Source organism: Poecilia mexicana, unplaced genomic scaffold (assembly GCF_051168715.1).
Source record: "Poecilia mexicana isolate PSO_F unplaced genomic scaffold, ASM5116871v1 scaffold_13, whole genome shotgun sequence".
NCBI lineage: Eukaryota > Metazoa > Chordata > Actinopteri > Cyprinodontiformes > Poeciliidae > Poecilia > Poecilia mexicana.
In genome coordinates this window covers 256,128-275,331 of record NW_028263382.1, presented here as the reverse complement: position 1 = coordinate 275,331, position 19,204 = coordinate 256,128, and the positions used below count along the sequence as shown (strand labels likewise).

Sequence of the window (19,204 nt, the reverse complement as noted above, 5' to 3'; positions counted from 1 at the left end):
CCAGGTCTCACTGTCATTGCCCATGTGAGCGCTAAAGTCCCTCAGCAGAACAAGGGAGTACACAGGAGGGGCACTCTCCAGTACTCCCTCCAAGGAGTACTGACTGTTGTTTGGTGCGTAAGCACAAACAACAGTCAGAACCCGTCCCCTCACCCTTAAGCGGAGGGAGGCTACCCTCTTGTTCACCGGGGTAAACCCCAACGTACAGGCACCACGGTGGTATGCCCACTCCTGGCTGGCCCCTCTCAAGGAGACTGGTTCCAGAGCCAGAGCCATGCGTTGAGGTGAGGCAGACTATTTCTAGCCAGAACCTTTCAACCTCACTCTCTAACTCAGGCTCCTTCCCCACTAGAGAGGTGACATTCCACATCCCAAGAGCCAGCTTTTGCAACTGAGGATGGGATTGCCAGGGACCCATTCACCGGCCAACACTCATCTCACATTGCACCTGACCCCTTTGGCCCCTCCCACAGGCGATGAGCCCATGGAAAGGGAGACCCATGTCTCCTCCCCCGGCCAACACCCATCCCACATTGCACCCGACCCCTTTGGCCCCTCCCACAGGTGATAAACCCATGGGAAGGGGGACCCATGTCTCCTCTTTGGGCTGAGCCTGGCTGGGCTCCATGGGTAAAAGGCCGGCCACTAGGCGCTCGCCAACGTGCCCCACTTCCAAGCCTGGCTCCAGGGTGGGATCCTGATAACCCGCGTCCTGGCAAGGGAACACTAAATAGTCATTTTAATTGCTCGTCATAAGGGTTCTTCAGGTTGCGCTTTGTCTGCCAGAGATGGGAATTAAAGTCTCACAGGAGACTGCCAGACCTCACCAAAGGTATCCATCAACCAAACGTTGATGGATACCAAAGGTTGGACCTTTGGTATCCAGGACCTGTCTGCCTTGAATGACCCTACCAGGGGCATAAAACCCCACACAGCATAGCTTGTAGGATTACTGGGATGTTTGAACCCCTCCACCATGATAAGGTGGCAGCCCACAGAGCAAAAGCTATAAGCAAAAATTACCTCTGCTATTAGTGCGTTTGTGGATCTTTTAGTAATAAAAAACTGAGCCAAACAATGTGGTTACTACCAGCTAATTCTTGATTAAACGATGGGTGTAAATATGTTTTTACGTAAGATCAGGTTAATTTTCATTCATTTAAATGATCATTCAAAAAGTACGTTTTGTATTTAATCAGGATTTATTTGTCAGATGCCAATAAAATAACAAGCAATCTCTGTGGGAGCAAATTCTTTCTCACAGCCTTGTATCTATAGCTGTGTTCATTCAAAGCTGCTTGGTAATATTATTGTTGTCCTTCATTATCATAGTTAAATAAAGATCAACAGAAGTACAGTACCATGACATAATATTCTGATTGTGGTGTCTTTAGCTACAATAAAATCTGCCTCCTTGTCCCATTTATGACTCCATACGATCCTTCTCAGGTCTGTGTGTAGACCACGAGCCAATGCTAGCTCACACCTCAGCAGAATCTGACTGATAGTTGAGCATGTCTGATACATGCTTTGTCTACTGCAGCTCTGCCTCCTCCTGTAGTGAAAGCTACCAACATCTCCTCTGACTCCATGTCATTCAGTCTCAGCTCCCAGACTGAAGTAAGCGCTTCTCTTTATTACTTTCAGGTTTTGAACAAGCGAACTGGGTTCTGGGTACAGTGTTTCATGGACCTTGTGTGTTTTTCTTTTTCAGACCAAATATTACATTGTAATCGTGTACTGGCAGTTTGACTCTCATGTGAAAGAGAGCCACACGTACAACATCACCCAGGGAGAGTTTAAAGGTAATCTTCCTCTGTGCTGCCTTTCTTTTTTGTTGTGAGGGAAATTAGCATGTCCGGTACAAAACAGCCTTCAGATAAATTCAACTTATGCTTAAAATAAATCACTGTATTTGCCAATAAATTTATTTAATAAATAAATTTAATAAATTTATCGGTAAATACAATGATTTACCGATAAATCATTGTATTCATCGGTAAATAAACCAGGGACAGCTCCTGATGACAGGAGCTGTGACTTCACCAGGAGCTGAGTTTTGGATCAAGTGAGACTTTATTGCAGAAAATGCGTAAGGTGGGTTTTATATGAAACAAAGAGTAAATAGAAAAACACTGCCTACTGTTAAGAACAGTGGAGTATCCATGATTCTCTGGGCTGGTTTCTCTCTGGACTTTGTTAAAAATGTGGCAAAATTAGAGAAGTTCTCCTGACAAAAATCAACTGTCTTCCATGGCTGTGTCAGTCCCCTTAGCGAAATGGATAAACAATATAGACAGAGTCAAGGATGTCTCTGTCTATATTGTCCAACCTTGTGAAATATTACAGGAAAAGAGCTGTCCTATATCTTACATTTCTTACACAGAACTGTTGTGATTCCACTCCAGTTTATAGTGTGAGGTGATGCTGCTCCAATAACAGATAAATTTCCCACATCTTTACCAGGAGTGTCAATTAATGTTGCCATTACAATATGTCTGAAACAGTCTGCTGTGTTGGCAGCCACAAACCTGACAGCGGGGACGGTGTATGAGATGGCTGTGTGGGCTCACACCAGTATAGGAGACAGCCCAACCACTTTGTCACACTACCAGACCCGTGGCACCCAGCCAGAGCGTCCTCTCCTCAAAGTCAAGGCTCTTAACCAGACAGCGGTGGAGTGCAGCATCAGCATTGACTCCGCTCCACTGGTACACTGTGTGTCTGTCTGTCTCTTTTTCTGTCTCTCTCACTTGTCTATTTCTCTGACTACTACCTGTCTCTGTCTCTCTATTTTTCTCTCTGTCTTTATTTCTACCTTGCTATATTATATATATATGTATATATATATATATATATATATATATATATATATATATATATATATATATATATATATATATATATATATATGTATATATATGTGTGTATATATATATGTATATATATATATATATATATATATATGTATATATATGTGTGTATATATATATGTATATATATGTGTGTATATATATATATATATATATATATATATATATATATATATATCTGACTCTCTCTCTGTCTATCAATCTATCTTTTTCTCTCTTTCTCCCTGTCCTTCTTTAACCAAACCAACTGTAGTAAATCCAAAGTGTTCATTACCACATCCCAAGCCTGAAGCCAAAGTCTGTAGTTCAATGCTCAGGTCACAGGTATGAAGAAGAAAAAAACTGACAAATGTGCATTTCTTTCCCACGTTGAATCACTATCCTAAAGAGAATAATTCGTTTGTTACAATTTCATTTTAAAAACATACCGTATTTTCCGGACTATAAGACGCATCTAAAAGCCTTAAATTTTCTCAAAAATCAGCAGTGAGCCTTACAATCCGGTGCGCCTTATAAGGGCACTGAATTCCAAAATCTGTCCCTGACACAGAGATGTAAAATGTACAGTATGTACGCTGGCAGCGATTAACCAATCAGAGGACATTATGTAATACGTAAAGTACGCAGCAATAAACCAGTCAGAGAATTGTTGTCCGAGTTCTGCAGCTTACGCCTCCGGTAAAAACCAGATAGGTTTTTCCACACATCACCGTCCCTGTTCATCTGCAACTCCATGCGTGCCCATCTCACTGCTACTGTGAAAAAGGAAGTGAAGCAAACTAATTCGGAGTTTGCCGTCATTCCGGGAGGATTAACAAAAGAACTCCAACCGCTGGACATTGGTGTAAACAGGTCGTTCAAAAAGAAGTTGAGAGCGGCGTGGGAGCGATGGATGACAAACTGCAAACACACGTTTACTAAGACGGGGAGGCAGCGCCGGGCGAGTTATGCCACCATGTGTGAATGGATTGTGGATGCCTGAGCTAATGTATCTGCCTTAACTGTCATCCGAGCTTTTGCGAAAGCCGGCATCATTGCTAAGCAGCCACCTGGCAACGAGATTGACTCCAACAATGATGAAAGGGGACCTGGCATGTTTGATGGCGAAATTGCCCAGCTGTTCAATTCAGATACAGAAGAGGAGGACTTCGATGGATTTGTAGAAGAAGAATAAAAAAGAACTTGAGTGTATTGTTACATAGTCGAATAAAGTTCAACTAAACTTACTGTTTTGTTTCCGTTACCTTTTTTTTTGTTGACTGTATGTTTTAGCATGTGTCTTATCCGGTGTGCCTTATGTATGGATTAAATACAGAAATGGACGCCATAATTGAGAGTGCACCTTATAATCCGGTGCGCGTTATAGTGTGGAAAATACGGTACTTGTAAACTAAAGTAGTTGGAAACGTTCTTGATCCAAACCAATACTATTAGATCACCCCAGTAACATGAAGGGACAACTATGTCTTATTTCTTTGAGTGTGCATGTGTTTGCAGGTTTATGGTGTGTTTTATGCCACCTCTTTCCTGGACCTGTACCGCAGTCCTCATCAGGTCCAAAGCACATCCCTCAGCCTCTCAGTGACTGTTGACAGCGACGAGCAGTATCTCTTCCTGGTGAGTCGGTCCTGGAAACTCTTTGTAAAATTCCTCCTCTGATATTACTTGATAAAAGAAATATTCAGGCTTGCTGAACTCCTTGTTTTTCTTTCAGTTTATGTTACGTTTTGAATTATGGGTAATCCATAATATTAAGCCCTACTCATAAAAGCTATCAACAGTCAAGTCAGAAAACATATCCAGATGTGTTGACTCCCTGAAGTCTGGAGTAAAGTGACATATTTTAGTCGATACCCAGTTTTCACACTTGCTGTATAATCAAATTTGTTCTTGCTGAAAAGTCTGTGACATATGATAGATAATGGGGGGCTCGACCAAAAGGAAATTAGGCACATATTTTGTTTATTAGGTGTTGAGCCCCCTTAATTCAGAAACAAATGGAATCACTGTCACGTAGTGACTGCAAGTTGGTGGTTGAGGTGTGGCAAGGAGAGTCAGAGTGAAGAATTAATTTAAACTATATTTAAGTTGCATTTCTAAAATAGTCATTCTAAAAATGGGGATGTTAAAAAGAAACTGTACAACTGGACTAACAACCCTGGTGAAGATCTAGTGTTCTTTTATCCTTTTATTTTACCTTTATTCATTTACCAGCTAGAGTGAAATGGTACTGAGGTTTTTTTAGAGACTAAATAGAGAAAAATATGTAATTTTTGTTCTAAAATAAATACCTGCACATCAATGTTCTGCAAAGGAGGTGTTCATAGGACTTAGTGAGCTGATATAATTGATTCATTGACAGTAAATATAGTTCCAACTAGAGAGCTGTCAGCTGAAACAATAGAAAAGGTTGGAAACTTCTACAAGATGGTAGATCAACAAAGAGAATGCAAGAAATATTAGTTAGTAGAGCTGGACGATGCGGCAGAAAATCTCATTAAAATCTCATTCATTTCAGATATTTAAAACAAAAAATGTATATCAATAATTATTGATATATATCTGCTGCTATGACATATGAGACATGTCATAGCAGCAGATATAGATAATTATTGATTAGTTGTTTGTTTTAAATATCTGAAATTCTGCCAAACTTGTGTCATGGCATTTTCTGTTTTAGCCAGTTTTCACTCAGTGCTGTTCTTTTTTATTTTTAAGCAGTTATTAGGCACAGTGGCTAAACTTTAAAGAGGTTGAGCAGCTAAAGTCTTTCCTCTGCCTTCCTCTGTCTTCCAGAATTCTGTGCAGTTCTGGATTGGAGTACAGTAAATATTCTACAAGACGGATTATCTATTGATACTGATCACGTGTCTTGATTTATTGTCCAGCCATACTAGCTAGTTGTTGCTGATGAAGAAGTGATCTTCTTGGATGATGACACATTTATCCCCTTGGCAGAGGGTTGAAGTTTTACTTTAGGAAAGACCAGCCACATGACCAACAAATCATCTGAATCAAACTAGACATTCATGGTGCAAATTAAAGCAAAGGCTGATCTTTAGCTGCTATACAAGAATGTTGCATAACAACATGAAGAGTTCTTTCATTTGATGAAGATTTTTTTCATTTATAAAGCCTGTGCCACAGACAATTCAAGCTGTTGAGAAAACCAGAGCAGATGAAGCACAGCAATAATTATTTTTGTAATTTGATTTCTGAATGTTTTCCATAAATAATTATTGATTCTATAACTGTTTCCTCTAATTGATTCAACCAGGACGGACCATTAATTACAGACATGTCTTTCCTGATTTCTTTTTTTTTATTATTATTATTTTTTTTTTTTTACTTTTTTGTCTTATGTGCAATGGTTCACAAGTATCAACACAGCTCCTCTAAAGATTGAGTAACAAATTATGTAAAGATATGTAAAAATTCTTTACAAAAAAACCTGAGACCATCTAAAAAAGAAATCTGCTCGGAAGACAAAAATGTGCAATGGAGCTATAGCAGAAATGTGCTCACCATTAAACTAAAACTTTTCTGAAACAACATTTAATTCAAGATCGAGAGTTTTCTTGGTTCTGCCATGCATATGTTCTCAAATATATTTGTTTGTGATTAGGTCTTTCATACACAGCCCTAATTTGGTGATCCTTCTTATTTTATGTTGAATTTTAGATCTAGGTTTTGGCTGGGCCATTCTGAAAATGTAGCTCTATTTAAGCCTGACTGCCAGAGGCCAAGTACACAACGCTGCAGCAAACTGTAAGGGGTGGGTACAGACCACATGGGAGACTAATACCATAGTTGGAAATGGGACCATTGCAGCCTGAAAGAGCCAGTGTATGGGAACGAGTTAGCAGACCAGAGCCAGACAGCCGAGCAACTGAACAATGCACTTCTGTAAATCACAATTATTGCTCTGTCCCAGAACCAGGTGGCCTGGACATGGCCATAAATAAAAACGAGAAATTAAAAGAAGAACTAAAAGCCCCAACAAAGCAGATTGAAGAACTGAAAATCCAATCTACCTTTGGATTATAAACATTCGTAGGGTCCGATGATGAAGATGGATGGATGGAACTTTTTACTACAGATTATACAAGAATATGTTATCTTCAGAAAGTGCTGCTTGTATATTATATTCAGTCATAAATTTCTGAGAATTACTGAGTCGGTATTTCATTAAACTGAAATAAGAGTTAGGGTTAAATAAGTAAAAATGAGTAGGAAGAATTGAACAAACAAAAATAGTGGTTAGCTAATTATTCTGTTCTTGGTTATGTGTCCACATGTTTTCTCTTTTTCTACAGTTGATTTTTCTTGTGTTTTTAATAAATATGGACCTTTGTATACTTTAAATGCATGTCTGCTTTTGCTTAGTCTTTTGTCAGAAGATTTCCTTGCAACCCATTGATGAGCTGTTCCTAAGCCAGATGTACCTGGCTGCAGGTCTTAAGGAAAGAAAGCAAACCGGTTAAATATTTGCCGCGTTATTTATTCATTGGCCAATTATTTGTACCCTCTTTTGGGTTCTCTATGTATCTGAATTGATACAGAGGACATCCAAACTCAGCTCCCTGATGACTTCAAATATTTTCTTGGCATTCAAGTAATAGATTGTACTGAGCTCAAATGCCAAACTCCTGTTTCTCCAAAGTCAGATGTTCTCCAAATACAAATCTCACTGCACAATGAAAGGTCTGATCGGAATGGCTCCATATGGTGCAGTAACCTTTCTTTACTCTATGGGGGTCAGTAAGTGACAAAGAGCTCTTTATGAGGTCAGGGTTGCTTAATCTTCTTACTGAGGACATGGCCATAATGGTAGATAAAGCATTCATCATTTCTGAGTGTGTGAAGTGGAGGGTGTACAGTCATGGCCAAAAGTTTTGAGAATGATTCAAATGTTAATATTTACAAAGTCTACTGCTTCAGCTTTTATAATGGTAATTTGCATATACTCCAGAATGTTATAAAGAGTGATCAGCTCAACAGCAATTAATTGCAAAGTCAATATTTGCCTAGAAAATGAACTTTATTCCCTTAAACACATTTCAACTTCATTGCAGCCCTGCCTTAAAAGGACCAGCTAACATAGTTTCAGTGATTGCTCCATTAACACAGGTGTGGGTGTTGATGAGGACAGGGCTGGAGATCAATCTGTCATGATTAAGTAAGAATGACACCACTAGACACTTTAAAAAGAGGCTGGTGCTTGACATCATTGTTTCTCTTCTGTGAACCATGGTCATCTCTAAAGAAACACATGCAGTCATCATTGCACTGCACAAAAATGGCCTAACAGGGAAGAGTATCGCAGCTAGAAAGATTGCATCTCAGTCAACAATCTATCGCATAATCAAGATCTTCAAAGAGAGAGGTTCCATTGTTGCCAAAAAGGCCACTATATGGTTGCACAAAGCAGTACCAGCCACACAGGAACAACTGCATGTCACCATGATAACCGGAACTGCATCTCTGAGAACTACCTGTTGAGAGATTATTTTCAATTACATTTTGTTAAGACTTTGCTTTCAAACTGTTGGCACAAAATGGAGTGCCTTCCTTAAAACTGTTAAAAATACCAGTGACGTGCGGTCAGGGGAGGCAGGTGAGGCAGAGCCTCACCTGTCATCATGGAAAAATAATATATAATAATAAAACCATTTATATTGCTATTTTCACCCTGTGGTTTGTACTATAAAGTATCTATTTTTTACTTAGCTTAACCAATTCTGATTATTTTTGTCTTCAAAATCGCTGGATTTTCGCATTTTCCCATTCAAATGCTCAGAAGCGAAGCCAGTGAGGCAGCAGCGAGCTGAGCCTCACCTGGAATTGCGCAATCTCTCGTTAACTGCACTGGCTGCCATTCTATGGGGGCAAGTTCGTCGTGTCTGTACACCAGCAATGAAATGGCTAAAAAACGTTTAATGTATGGCAGTGTTGTGGTACTCGAAGTCGGTCTTGGTCTCGAGACCGGTCTTAAGACCATTTTTTGATGGTCTCGGTCTCGTCTCGGACTCGACCGCATTTGGTCTCGATCTTGTCTCGGTCTCGGTCTCTGAGGACTCGGCATTTTATTTCTAGACCAGTCGAGACCGCAACTGTGAAAATATCACTAAACGTACAGCATACTATCCAGTTTATTTGTTAACATCTTTGTTTTCAGTAGATGCAAAACGCACCGATTAAAATCCAAGCAACTACGTGTTTCTGTTACTCCTCCCTCCCCTCCCCACCTTTCACTCGCGCACGGCGCTCCAGGACATGCGCAGTGGTTTTCTCTCAGCGGCAGAAAATGTTTGTCTAATCGTCAGTAATGGAATATCGCTGCATAAATAGTAAGAAATCCAATGGCCACAGCTAACTCAACATCGCTTCGCTTTCACAGACGGTGGGGACAACGTCTAACTTTTTTTGTCACTTAGAAAAGTAGCTCAAAGAAGGTAAGCTCCATTAACGTGATGTTAGCAAAGCTAGGTGTACAGAGACACATGCATTGTGATGAAAAATGTTATCATTCACTGCGCTGAATTATTGTGCGGAGGTGTAGACTGACTTGTCGCATATATGGGACAACGCTATGTCCAAAAGTCTGCAATATAGTGAGGTGACATTCAGAAACAGTCGATTCTTCTCCACGGCTCTTTACTTATTAGATAGGACTGGAGTGTCGCTGAGAGCCGTTGTTCTATCAGATAGCCATACACTGTCAGGATAGCATACATGCAGTGAGTACCATGCCTGCGCATGCGCATTAAGAAGTCCGACCGTCAGAGGAGTTGTCAGTTCACCATACGCAGCAAGTTATGACGAAAATAAGTCATTAAATTGTTTTCAATGATAACTATATAGATATACATGTGTCGTCATGGTTTCAAAGTGTATTTAAAGCAGGGTCTGGCTGCAGCTGGATGCCATACAACTGTTAATAACTGTTAATAATGATCTACGTCATGATTCTATGTTGCTGATTAAATAAAATCATATGGTAATGACAGCGTATGCATGTCTGAGCTAAGGTATGACTATCTGACAACGTATGCTGATCTGACAGAACACCGTGAGTTCATGCTAAGCGTACAACAATCTGACCTGACGGAACACCGTGAGTTCATGCTAAGCGTACAACGATCTGACCTGACGGAACACCGTGATTTCGTGCTAAGCGTATGACGATCTGACCTGACAGAACACCCGTTCTTTGTTCTTGTAATGCTCTGTGTACACTGCATCATTATTTTATTTAATTATGTACGTTGATATTTAAATTAACAAATAACTAAAACACAAGAACGAAAGAGCACGCAGAGCATGCACATTGCTCTTTGATTGTTTTTGTTCAAAGTGGCAGCTGTAATGTCTGCCATGGTGTCAGACTACCTGGCTTCATGTACTGGGATAGAGAGTGAAAACAGTCACGATGAGCGCCTTCTGTTTGGTTACTTCTTGCTTGTTGCTCCTTGGTCAGTGTTCATAGTTGAGCGTTATTTACCGTCAAGGCATTGCCTCAATTGCTATGTTTAATGGTGCAACACAGTGGTGGTTTCTTTTATGAGCAATATGGGCGTTATGTTTTTTGGGATGGCACAAGACCATCACACATTTTAGCACAGAAATGGAATATTTAATATTGGTAAAATGTATTAAGTATTTAATATCTAGGTGTTTTTATGGGAATATGGATCTTTCAGATTATTTTGAGAAGCAATTTCGATCATATTTTACATTTTATTGTGTCATGTAGCGCGGGCCGCTGGTCTTGGTCTTGACTCGGTCTCGACTCCCCTCGGTCTTGGTCTTGACTTGGTCTCGGGTTAGGTGGTTTTGAACACAACACTGGTATCCGCTACAGACAGGAGTGAAATGGCAGTGGTCAGAAAAATGTGAAAAGGCATTCACAGAAACAAAAAGACTAATAACATCTGACGAGCTACTTACCCACTATGATCCATCCAGACCCATCCGCCTAGCATGTGACGCATCCCCGTATGGCATCGGCGCAGTCCTGTCGCACATGATGGATGATGGACTTGAACACCCAATTGCATTCGCTTCAAGGTCCCTGTCAAGTGCCGAACGCAATTATGCACAGATAGACAGGGAGGCCCTTAGCCTAGTATGGGGTATCAAAAAGTTCCACCATTACCTCTATGGCTGAAGGTTTACCTTAGTGACTGATCATCAGCCCCTAATGTCAATATTCAGTCCACGAAAAGGAGTCCCAGTGATGTCAGCTGTGCGACTACAGCGATGGGCCCTGTTCTTAGGAGCACACTCGTATGACATTGAGTTCAAGGGGACTAAAAAACACTGCAATGCTGATGGTTTGTCACGCCTCCCACTGTCAACATCTGTGGAGAAACCACCATCAAAAGGTGACCCGACAGAAATGTTCTACACAGCACTGGTAGATCAGCTGCCGGTTACAAATGCCATGATACAAAAAGAAACGCGGAATGACTCGACACTTTCTATGGTGTACGACATGACAGTACAAGGCTGGCCTGCCCATGGGAATCCATGCTTCCCTGAGTTTTCAGCAAGACGTGATAAGCTGTCAGTCTGCCAGGGAACCTTGATGTGTGGATCACGTGTGGTAGTGCCCTCCAAGCTTGGCACCAGAGTGTTGGACAGTCTGCATGAGGCTCACATAGGTACGGTGAAGATGAAAAGTCTGGTCCGTAGCTACTTATGGTGGCCAGGGATAGATAAAAAGATTGAGGACATCACCAAAACCTGCCCAGGATGCCTGAGCGTTCAAAACGCACCACCACAGGCTCCTCTACACCCGTGGGAATGGCCATCTGCACCCTGGCAGAGAGTGCACATTGATTTTGCTGGTCCGTTCATGAACTCTATGTTTCTCATAACTGTGGACGCTCACTCTAAATGGCCAGAAGTAGTCCCAATGAAATCAACAACATCAGAAAAGACTATCTCTGTCCTGAGAACCATCTTCACCAGGAATGGCCTGCCTGAGCAAATTGTGAGTGACAATGGCTCGCAGTATACTTCTGAAGAAGTCCAAGACTTCATGAAAAAGAATGGTATCAAGCATTTCAAGTCAGCGCCTCACCATCTGGCAACAAACGGGTTAGCAGAACGGTTCGTACAAACATTCAAAAAGTCCATAAAAGGAATGACAAACGAAGACATCTCTATTCAACACAAAATTTACAATTCCCTCTTGGTGTACCGCAATTCTGTCCATGCAACAACTAATCAGACACCTGCAATGTTGTTTATGAACAGACAGCTCAGATCTCGCATTGACCTTCTGAAGCCAAATCTGAGGAGAGAAGTGCAGAACAAACAGTTCAGTAGCTTTTCGGGTGAACCGCCAAGGAGCTTCGATGTGGGACAGCAGGTCCTAGCACGTGATTACCGAGGGGAAAAGTGGACGCCTGGAAAGATAACCACTAGGAGCGGCCCCCTGATGTACGAGGTGGACACAGGAAAGCATATCTGGAGATGTCATGTGGATCAACTGCTGAATTCTCAACCAAAGACACCGGAGCAACCAGCACGTCCACCAGATCCTGAGACCAACTCTGAACTCAGTACAGTAACACCTACAGTTGCAGAGGAAGTGCCTCCCACCGGGAGCACTCCACAGGTTCCCAGACGTAACCCTGAACGACTCAGGGCACCCCCTAAAAGATTGGATTTATAAGTTTCTCTTATGGGACTTTTGGACTTAAAAAAAAAAAAAGTTTCAATATTTGTCAACTGAATGACAAATTGTGTTTCATGCATTGGCAATGTTATGTGTTATTCGAGTTATGTAGCATTAATCTAAAAGGGGAGGAGTGTAGTATATAAAGTAAAGTGGATCTATTTACTTCAGCAGAACCACTCCCCAGCTACTGAGTTACCTAGAGGTTATCTGCCAGTGTATTGATATGTGTAACGTTGAGACAAAAGTGAAGCTCAGTAAAGAAGTCACGTTCATCTTGCCTTCGAGTTGAATCTTTCTTTTTTTAAATATACTATGTTGGAGTAAAGACACAACATTTACCTTCGAACAAACGCCCCTCAAAAGAATCCCAGCGCCCCCCTTTTGTAAAAACATTTCCACCAGCGCCCCCTGCCATCCTCTGAACGCCACCCGGGGGGCGTTACCGCCCACTTTGAGAACCGCTATTCTAACAATAGTGTGTGGGAAGGGAGGACCGAAAAATTAATTATTTTTTTCTTAGATGAATGGCCAATTTTCTTCTGTCTTTGTTTCTATGGCCTTTTTATATTGATATTGTTTAAATAAAAAGCTTTCTTTCATAATTTCTTTGGGGGGGGACAATTCTAGACTTTTCTAAGATATGGAGGGTCAGGGGTTCTGGACCCCCGGGATATACCCCTATGGGTAATATATACTTAAAGCGTGTTTTGCCTTTATTATAAACCTTATTTAAGGCTTTTTATTTTTGCGGCTCCAGGCAGATTTGATGGGAAACATTTCTAAAAGATCAGAGTTCCTCACCAAATGTATAGTCATAGTAAACAAATGTGAGTAATATTGAACAGTTCATTTATTTCAGTAGTTTGATTCACTAAGTAAAATACATTGTATAAATTAATTTAATTTGCAATAACATCAGTTGTTAGGCCTTTATTTCTGTTAATTATAATTTTCAGCTTGCAGTTGATAAGATTGGCGTATTACATCACATTAATATGGCAAACTGATGAATCTCATAAACAGACCTCATCAAAAAGCATATTCTAATTTATTGATTATGACTATTTTTACTTCCTACTGTAAACGTGTTCCATTTGAACACAGTATTTTTCAGTGATGTGCGGTGAGGTTCATTGCTGGTGAGGCACTGACTTATGACTAAGACACCATGCATATTATTGGACCTACGGAAATTTCGCGCATGCATACAACGCTGGAGCACAAAAAGACTAACCTTTTACATGTCATCCATAGCCGTGTTAACTCAGTGAAACTTAGAAATGTAGGTATGGATTTCGTGCTATGATTCACAGCAAAGTGATCTGTATTCGCCAAGCTACGCAGACTCATTGCCATAGCAACTGACAACAATGCCACTTCATGTTTTAGGATTTAACACCAAAAACATTAAAGAATTTATTTTGCACACAGAACAGAACATTTAGTCTGTTGTTGTAGTATGTTTTAGGCTTAATGTTTAAATAATAAATAATGTGGTAGATTAGCTACTGCTTCTACTTTACTGAATTATTTAGACGTTCAAACTGCCCACAAAATGCACACTTCATTAAAAAAAACATCTTATTGCTGTCTTACCTTTATGTATCAATGAAATCCATGCACCGCTAATTCTGCACAAAAATATCCGTTCATCCAAAGCCAAATCTATTCTCGGCATGTCTTTTCTACTCCGTTTGAGAATCATCAAACTTTCCTTTAGTTATCTCCTGCTTCAATTGAAAATCCACTTTAGAAAACTGTTTAAGTGTAGAAATGTAGTCCTTCATGTTTACATCGGAAGAGAGGAGAAAACAAATATATCGCTGTACTTTACTTATTTACTGTATGGCTAGCTCCATGGCTAGCTCACTGTGTCTTACTCTACAGTTGTGCAGTCACAATATCTGGGATCATGAGCTCCCCCTGCCATGAGGCATACCTCACCTCGAGTCTGTTCTCTGCCGCTTCTGATCGCTCCTCCGCACACAAAACACAATACAAACACAGTTGGTGACAAAAAAAAACACTGTACATTATATACATAAGCGAAATTATGGAAAATCAGTCCATACGGATACAACACTGAGGCAAGGTTTGGCAGAAACTTGTGGTAATAGTTGATGAGACCCAGGTACGATCTGAGTTGTGACACATTTTCAGGTTTAGGAGCTTTCAGCACTGCCTCAATTTTCTCTTGTGACTTGTGCAAGCCGTGCTCGTCAATAACACGGTATGAGATTTCACTTTTGAAAAACTCACATTTCTCTCTCTTTGCCCGTAGGCCATACTCATTCAGCTAGTGAGTACTTTGCTCAGGTTTTGGAAGTGATCATCATCATCTTTTCCTGTTAACGTTAATAAACGATAAAATAAATAGATAAATAAATAAATAAATAATGCTATGTCCACTTCAGTAATCCTTCAAAATGCAAGGATAAACTAAGAAAGTGAATGCAGAGGAATAAACTGATATGGGAAGACATTTCGAGCAATACTTAATACAGAGGACTGTATGGCAAGAATAAACACACTATTTCCAGATAAAAGGTAAAATAATTGTTGAAGTGCCATGGGTTTGTTGAGACCATATCTCAACTGAGAATAAATATATCTTACAGTCCATAACAGTAAATAACTTAACACTTATTTATGTTTTTAATTAGATTTGATATATTTATTTCTTCAATATTATTTTTCATGTCAATGTTATTGTCATGAGGCTGTTCACTCCATGACACTTTGAATTTGACTCATTAGGATTTCATTCTAAATATATACTGATAAAAATCACTGATCAATTTATGAAAGCAACCACTTTGTTACTAAATATGTGCCTATGGCAGGATTGTGTCCTTACGTGTTTAATGTGACTTCTGTATACGGACATCACTGGACAGCTTCTCAACATCGGGCATGTAAGATAAAACTTTAATCTTGACGCGGAAGTTAATGTAGCATGCCTTCCCTGGAAATGTCTTTCCACATTAATGTATTTTTCGACTATAAGCTGCTACATTTTCCCCATGCTTTGAACCACGCAGTTTATAGCCTGGTGCGGCTTATATACTTTTCCTTTTTTTAAATTTGTAGATGCAGCTTGTATTAAGCTGCGCTCTGTAGTCTGGAAAGTACAGTACTCTTTTTGTTATTTGACAACTTCTTGCAGGTATCTTTCCGCATTGGCAATGAATGCAGATGAATGAGGCTGTTAACTCCATGACACTTTGAAGAATTGTAGAACCTCTCCTCAGCTATTTTTCTCTTTTCCCCTTTGCTATCCATTGCCCACCACACGTCGATATATTTACAACAGCCACCTGCCTCGCATCCCGCTCAGCTGACAGAAATGTGTCACAGGCTATGATGCAAATCTTCGTTGACAGAAATGTTGAAATTTAATATTTATTCTACACATTTTTATAGCATTGGAAAATGTTAAGAATGATTGTGTCATGTTTGTCCTCCTACAGAAACCATATTAAAACAAAAAATATATTTCCCACCCCCATCTTTTCTCATTTTCAAACATTTTGAAAAAGCTCCAGAGAGCCACTAGGGCAGCGCTAAAGAGTCGCATACGGCTCCAGAGCCTCGGGTTGCCTGTGTTCCCTTGACAGGGTGTCTGGGCTCCGTAGAAACCTGACACCCTACGGAGAAAACCCATTTCGGCCGCTTATATCTGAGACCTTGTTCTTTCTTGTCATGACCCAAAGTTCATGGCCATAGATGAGGGTAGAGACATAGATCAACTGGTAAATCGAGAGCTTTGCTTTTAAACTCAGCTCTCTGTCCACCACGACAGAACGGTATAGTACATGCTTCACTGCAGACGCTACACCAATCCATCTGTCAATCTCCTGCTCCCTTATTCCCTCATTTGTGAACAAGATCCCATACTTAAACTTCAAGGTTGAGAATCCTCCCATATCTGGACGACTTGCTAATTTGTGCAGCGGTCTGAGACACTCAGTTTATGGATGCATCCTCCGTGGGCTGGGGTGTGACCTGGCAGGGTCGGAGGCAGACTTGAAGTTTGCTTTGTAAATATTGATATTCTAGTGTTACGGTCCACACAGGACACACAACATAAGGAGTCTAGACCAAGTTACATATAGCAAAGAGGTTGTATTCAACCCAAGGCTGGACATAGAGGTTCTGGGGAATTGTGGCAAAATAAACAAAAGTGTGGGAGCATTCACGAACCAGCCAGCAGTTGGCCGTTGGATTCGGGCCGCTCCCCTCACCAGATCACTCGCCATACAACCAAAATCCGGAAAAACTTTGCTGGATGATCCCCAGACCCAACAACACAATGAGGTGGTAAACAAACAGAAAGGGGCATCAATAGAACAGGAGCAGGAGCGAGGCTTGGAGACACGCAACCAACCAGGTGCTCATCCAAACTTCCTCGCTCCCTGGTGGGTGGGGCTTGTTCCTTTTAAACCGTTTCCAGCCAACCGACTGCAAGGAGAGAAAAAAAAAAAACAACAACCAATTAAACAGGGGTTCATTCACAAAATGACAGGGACCCGTCACACCTCCACCCTTAAATGCAGCATGGTGATTTCAATGCACCATGTAGCATCAGTAATAGGAATGGGACAATGTGTCAGCCAAGATGTTACCTTTGCCTTTTATGTGTTTTACCTCCAAATAGAAAGACTGGAGATAGAGGGCCCACCGCATCAGCTGCCAATTGGAATTGCGCATTTGCTGAATAAAGGCGAGCGGGTTACGGTCAGTATAATCTACAATTGGACCACTAGAGGAGCCCACGTAAACCTCAAAATGTTTCAAAGCCATAACCAGCGCCAGTGCCTCCTTCTCTACGGTAGAGTACATCTTTTGGTGTCTATTGAATTTCTTTGAGAAATAACACACAGAGTGTTCTATCCCATCTGTACCGTCCTGCAAAAAAACTGCGCAGTACTGCACCTGTACACAGGTTAAAGCGCACTACTCAAGAGCGCTTTAACACATTCAAATGCATGTTGGCACTACGGTGACCAAATGAATGGAACTTTTGGACTTATCAAGTCAGTGAGAGACGTGACAGCAGAAAAGTTCTTACAGAAACTCCTGTAGTAACCCACCATTCCAAGAAAGCGCTTCAACTCACGTCGTGAGGAGGCAGTGGGAAATGATGAAATAGCCTCTATTTTCGAATCCACTGATCTGCAATGTCCATTACCCACCACTTTAACCAAATAAACCACAGTAGCACAACCAAACTCACATTTTGTGAGATTAACTGTCAAGTGAGCTTCAGTTAATTTCTGAGACACTGCTCTAGATTTCTGTTCTAGATGTCCCTCGCAAAAGTCTGAATAAATGACAATGTCATCTAAGAAGCTTCACATTCCTTCACACCAGACAAAACCTTGTTTACCAGACGTTGAAAAGTTGCCGGCACATTACGCACGCCAAATGGCATCACTGTATATTGCAAAAGGGCATCTGGAGTCACAAATGCAGTGATTTCTTTGGCTCGCTCTGTCAGCGGAACCTGGCAATAACCTTTCAGCAAATCTAGCTTTGATTTACCAATATCTCGGAATTTTTAAGTCGGCCTGCACCATAGCCTCACACGGGCGGTCAGTATCAAGTTCAGGACTGGACAGTTCCTCCGAAGAACTTGACTCAACTGACTGTGAGTCAAGTTCACACCCAATGAAGACAAAAACAAAATGAAGACATAAACAAAATGCACTGATGTAGTCACTGCCCATACTGCTGTATGGGCAGTAATTTTGCATACTTTTTTGCAGTAATTTTGCATACTTTTTAAAGTCTAGTGGAACCTCTCCAGCACCCCCTGGCTCTCCGGATGATAGGCGCTGGACCAGCGATGTGTAATATCAAGCTGTTTCAAAACTTGCTTAACCCTTGTGTTTACAGATGGGGTCCAACCGATCCCACACCCGTATCACTTGCATCATTTGCCTCAGTCCTCGTACATTTGCCTCAGTCCTCGCATGCACAAGGGTTAAAAATATGCGACATAAAATTGGTTCCTTGATCAGTCTGAACTACTCTTGGCAAACCAAACAAAGAGAACTTCACCAAGGCAGCCACAACTGAAGGCGCAGTTATTTTGTCACACTGTGACCTGATGTGTCATTTATTCCTAAAGTGTCACTGGTGGCAAGCTGTACCCAGACACTCCATCTTGCCTGGTTTGACACCGGGGGCCCCTTTGGATATCTGTGCCCTGTTCGTGTTCTTAAGGAACATATATCAATTCCACTGTGTTTCCAAAAGATGAATGGCCTTTTTGTTTGCTATGCGGGCTCACGGAAAGGTCAGACCCTTTCTGAGCCGTAACTTGCACACTGGGTTATGGATTTGATCGCAAAGGCTCTTGCTTTGCAGGATTGTCCACTGCCAGCAGGTGTGAGGTGCTATTCTACGAGGGTCATGTCCTTTGCACCTCACGAGAAGGTTGAGCGATTGAGTGCTGGGTGTCATGCGACTACATAGATTCGCATTGGTCACCGGCAGGTCAGATGACTTTGTTGTGATTAATATTTGACCTGCACATGGGCAAGAATGATTATTCAGTGCTCAAAGCACTGCCTCAGGTGGGCATATGGGATTCATGGAACCGTAGTTACAGTGGTAACTTTCGTTTTGCTCTGGA

At 41.1% G+C, this 19,204-nt stretch overlaps 1 protein-coding gene across 1 annotated transcript in view; it reads left to right on the top strand.

Moving 5' to 3' along the window:
* Positions 1–19,204, top strand: part of sorl1 (sortilin-related receptor, L(DLR class) A repeats containing) — a 310,727-nt gene that overhangs the window by 243,208 nt on the left and 48,315 nt on the right. The window contains exons 39-42 of the mRNA XM_088011422.1: positions 1,544–1,620; positions 1,715–1,805; positions 2,524–2,711; positions 4,371–4,490. Of these exons, the coding sequence (XP_087867548.1) occupies positions 1,544–1,620; positions 1,715–1,805; positions 2,524–2,711; positions 4,371–4,490 (476 nt within the window). The remainder of the gene's footprint in view (positions 1–1,543; positions 1,621–1,714; positions 1,806–2,523; positions 2,712–4,370; positions 4,491–19,204) is intronic.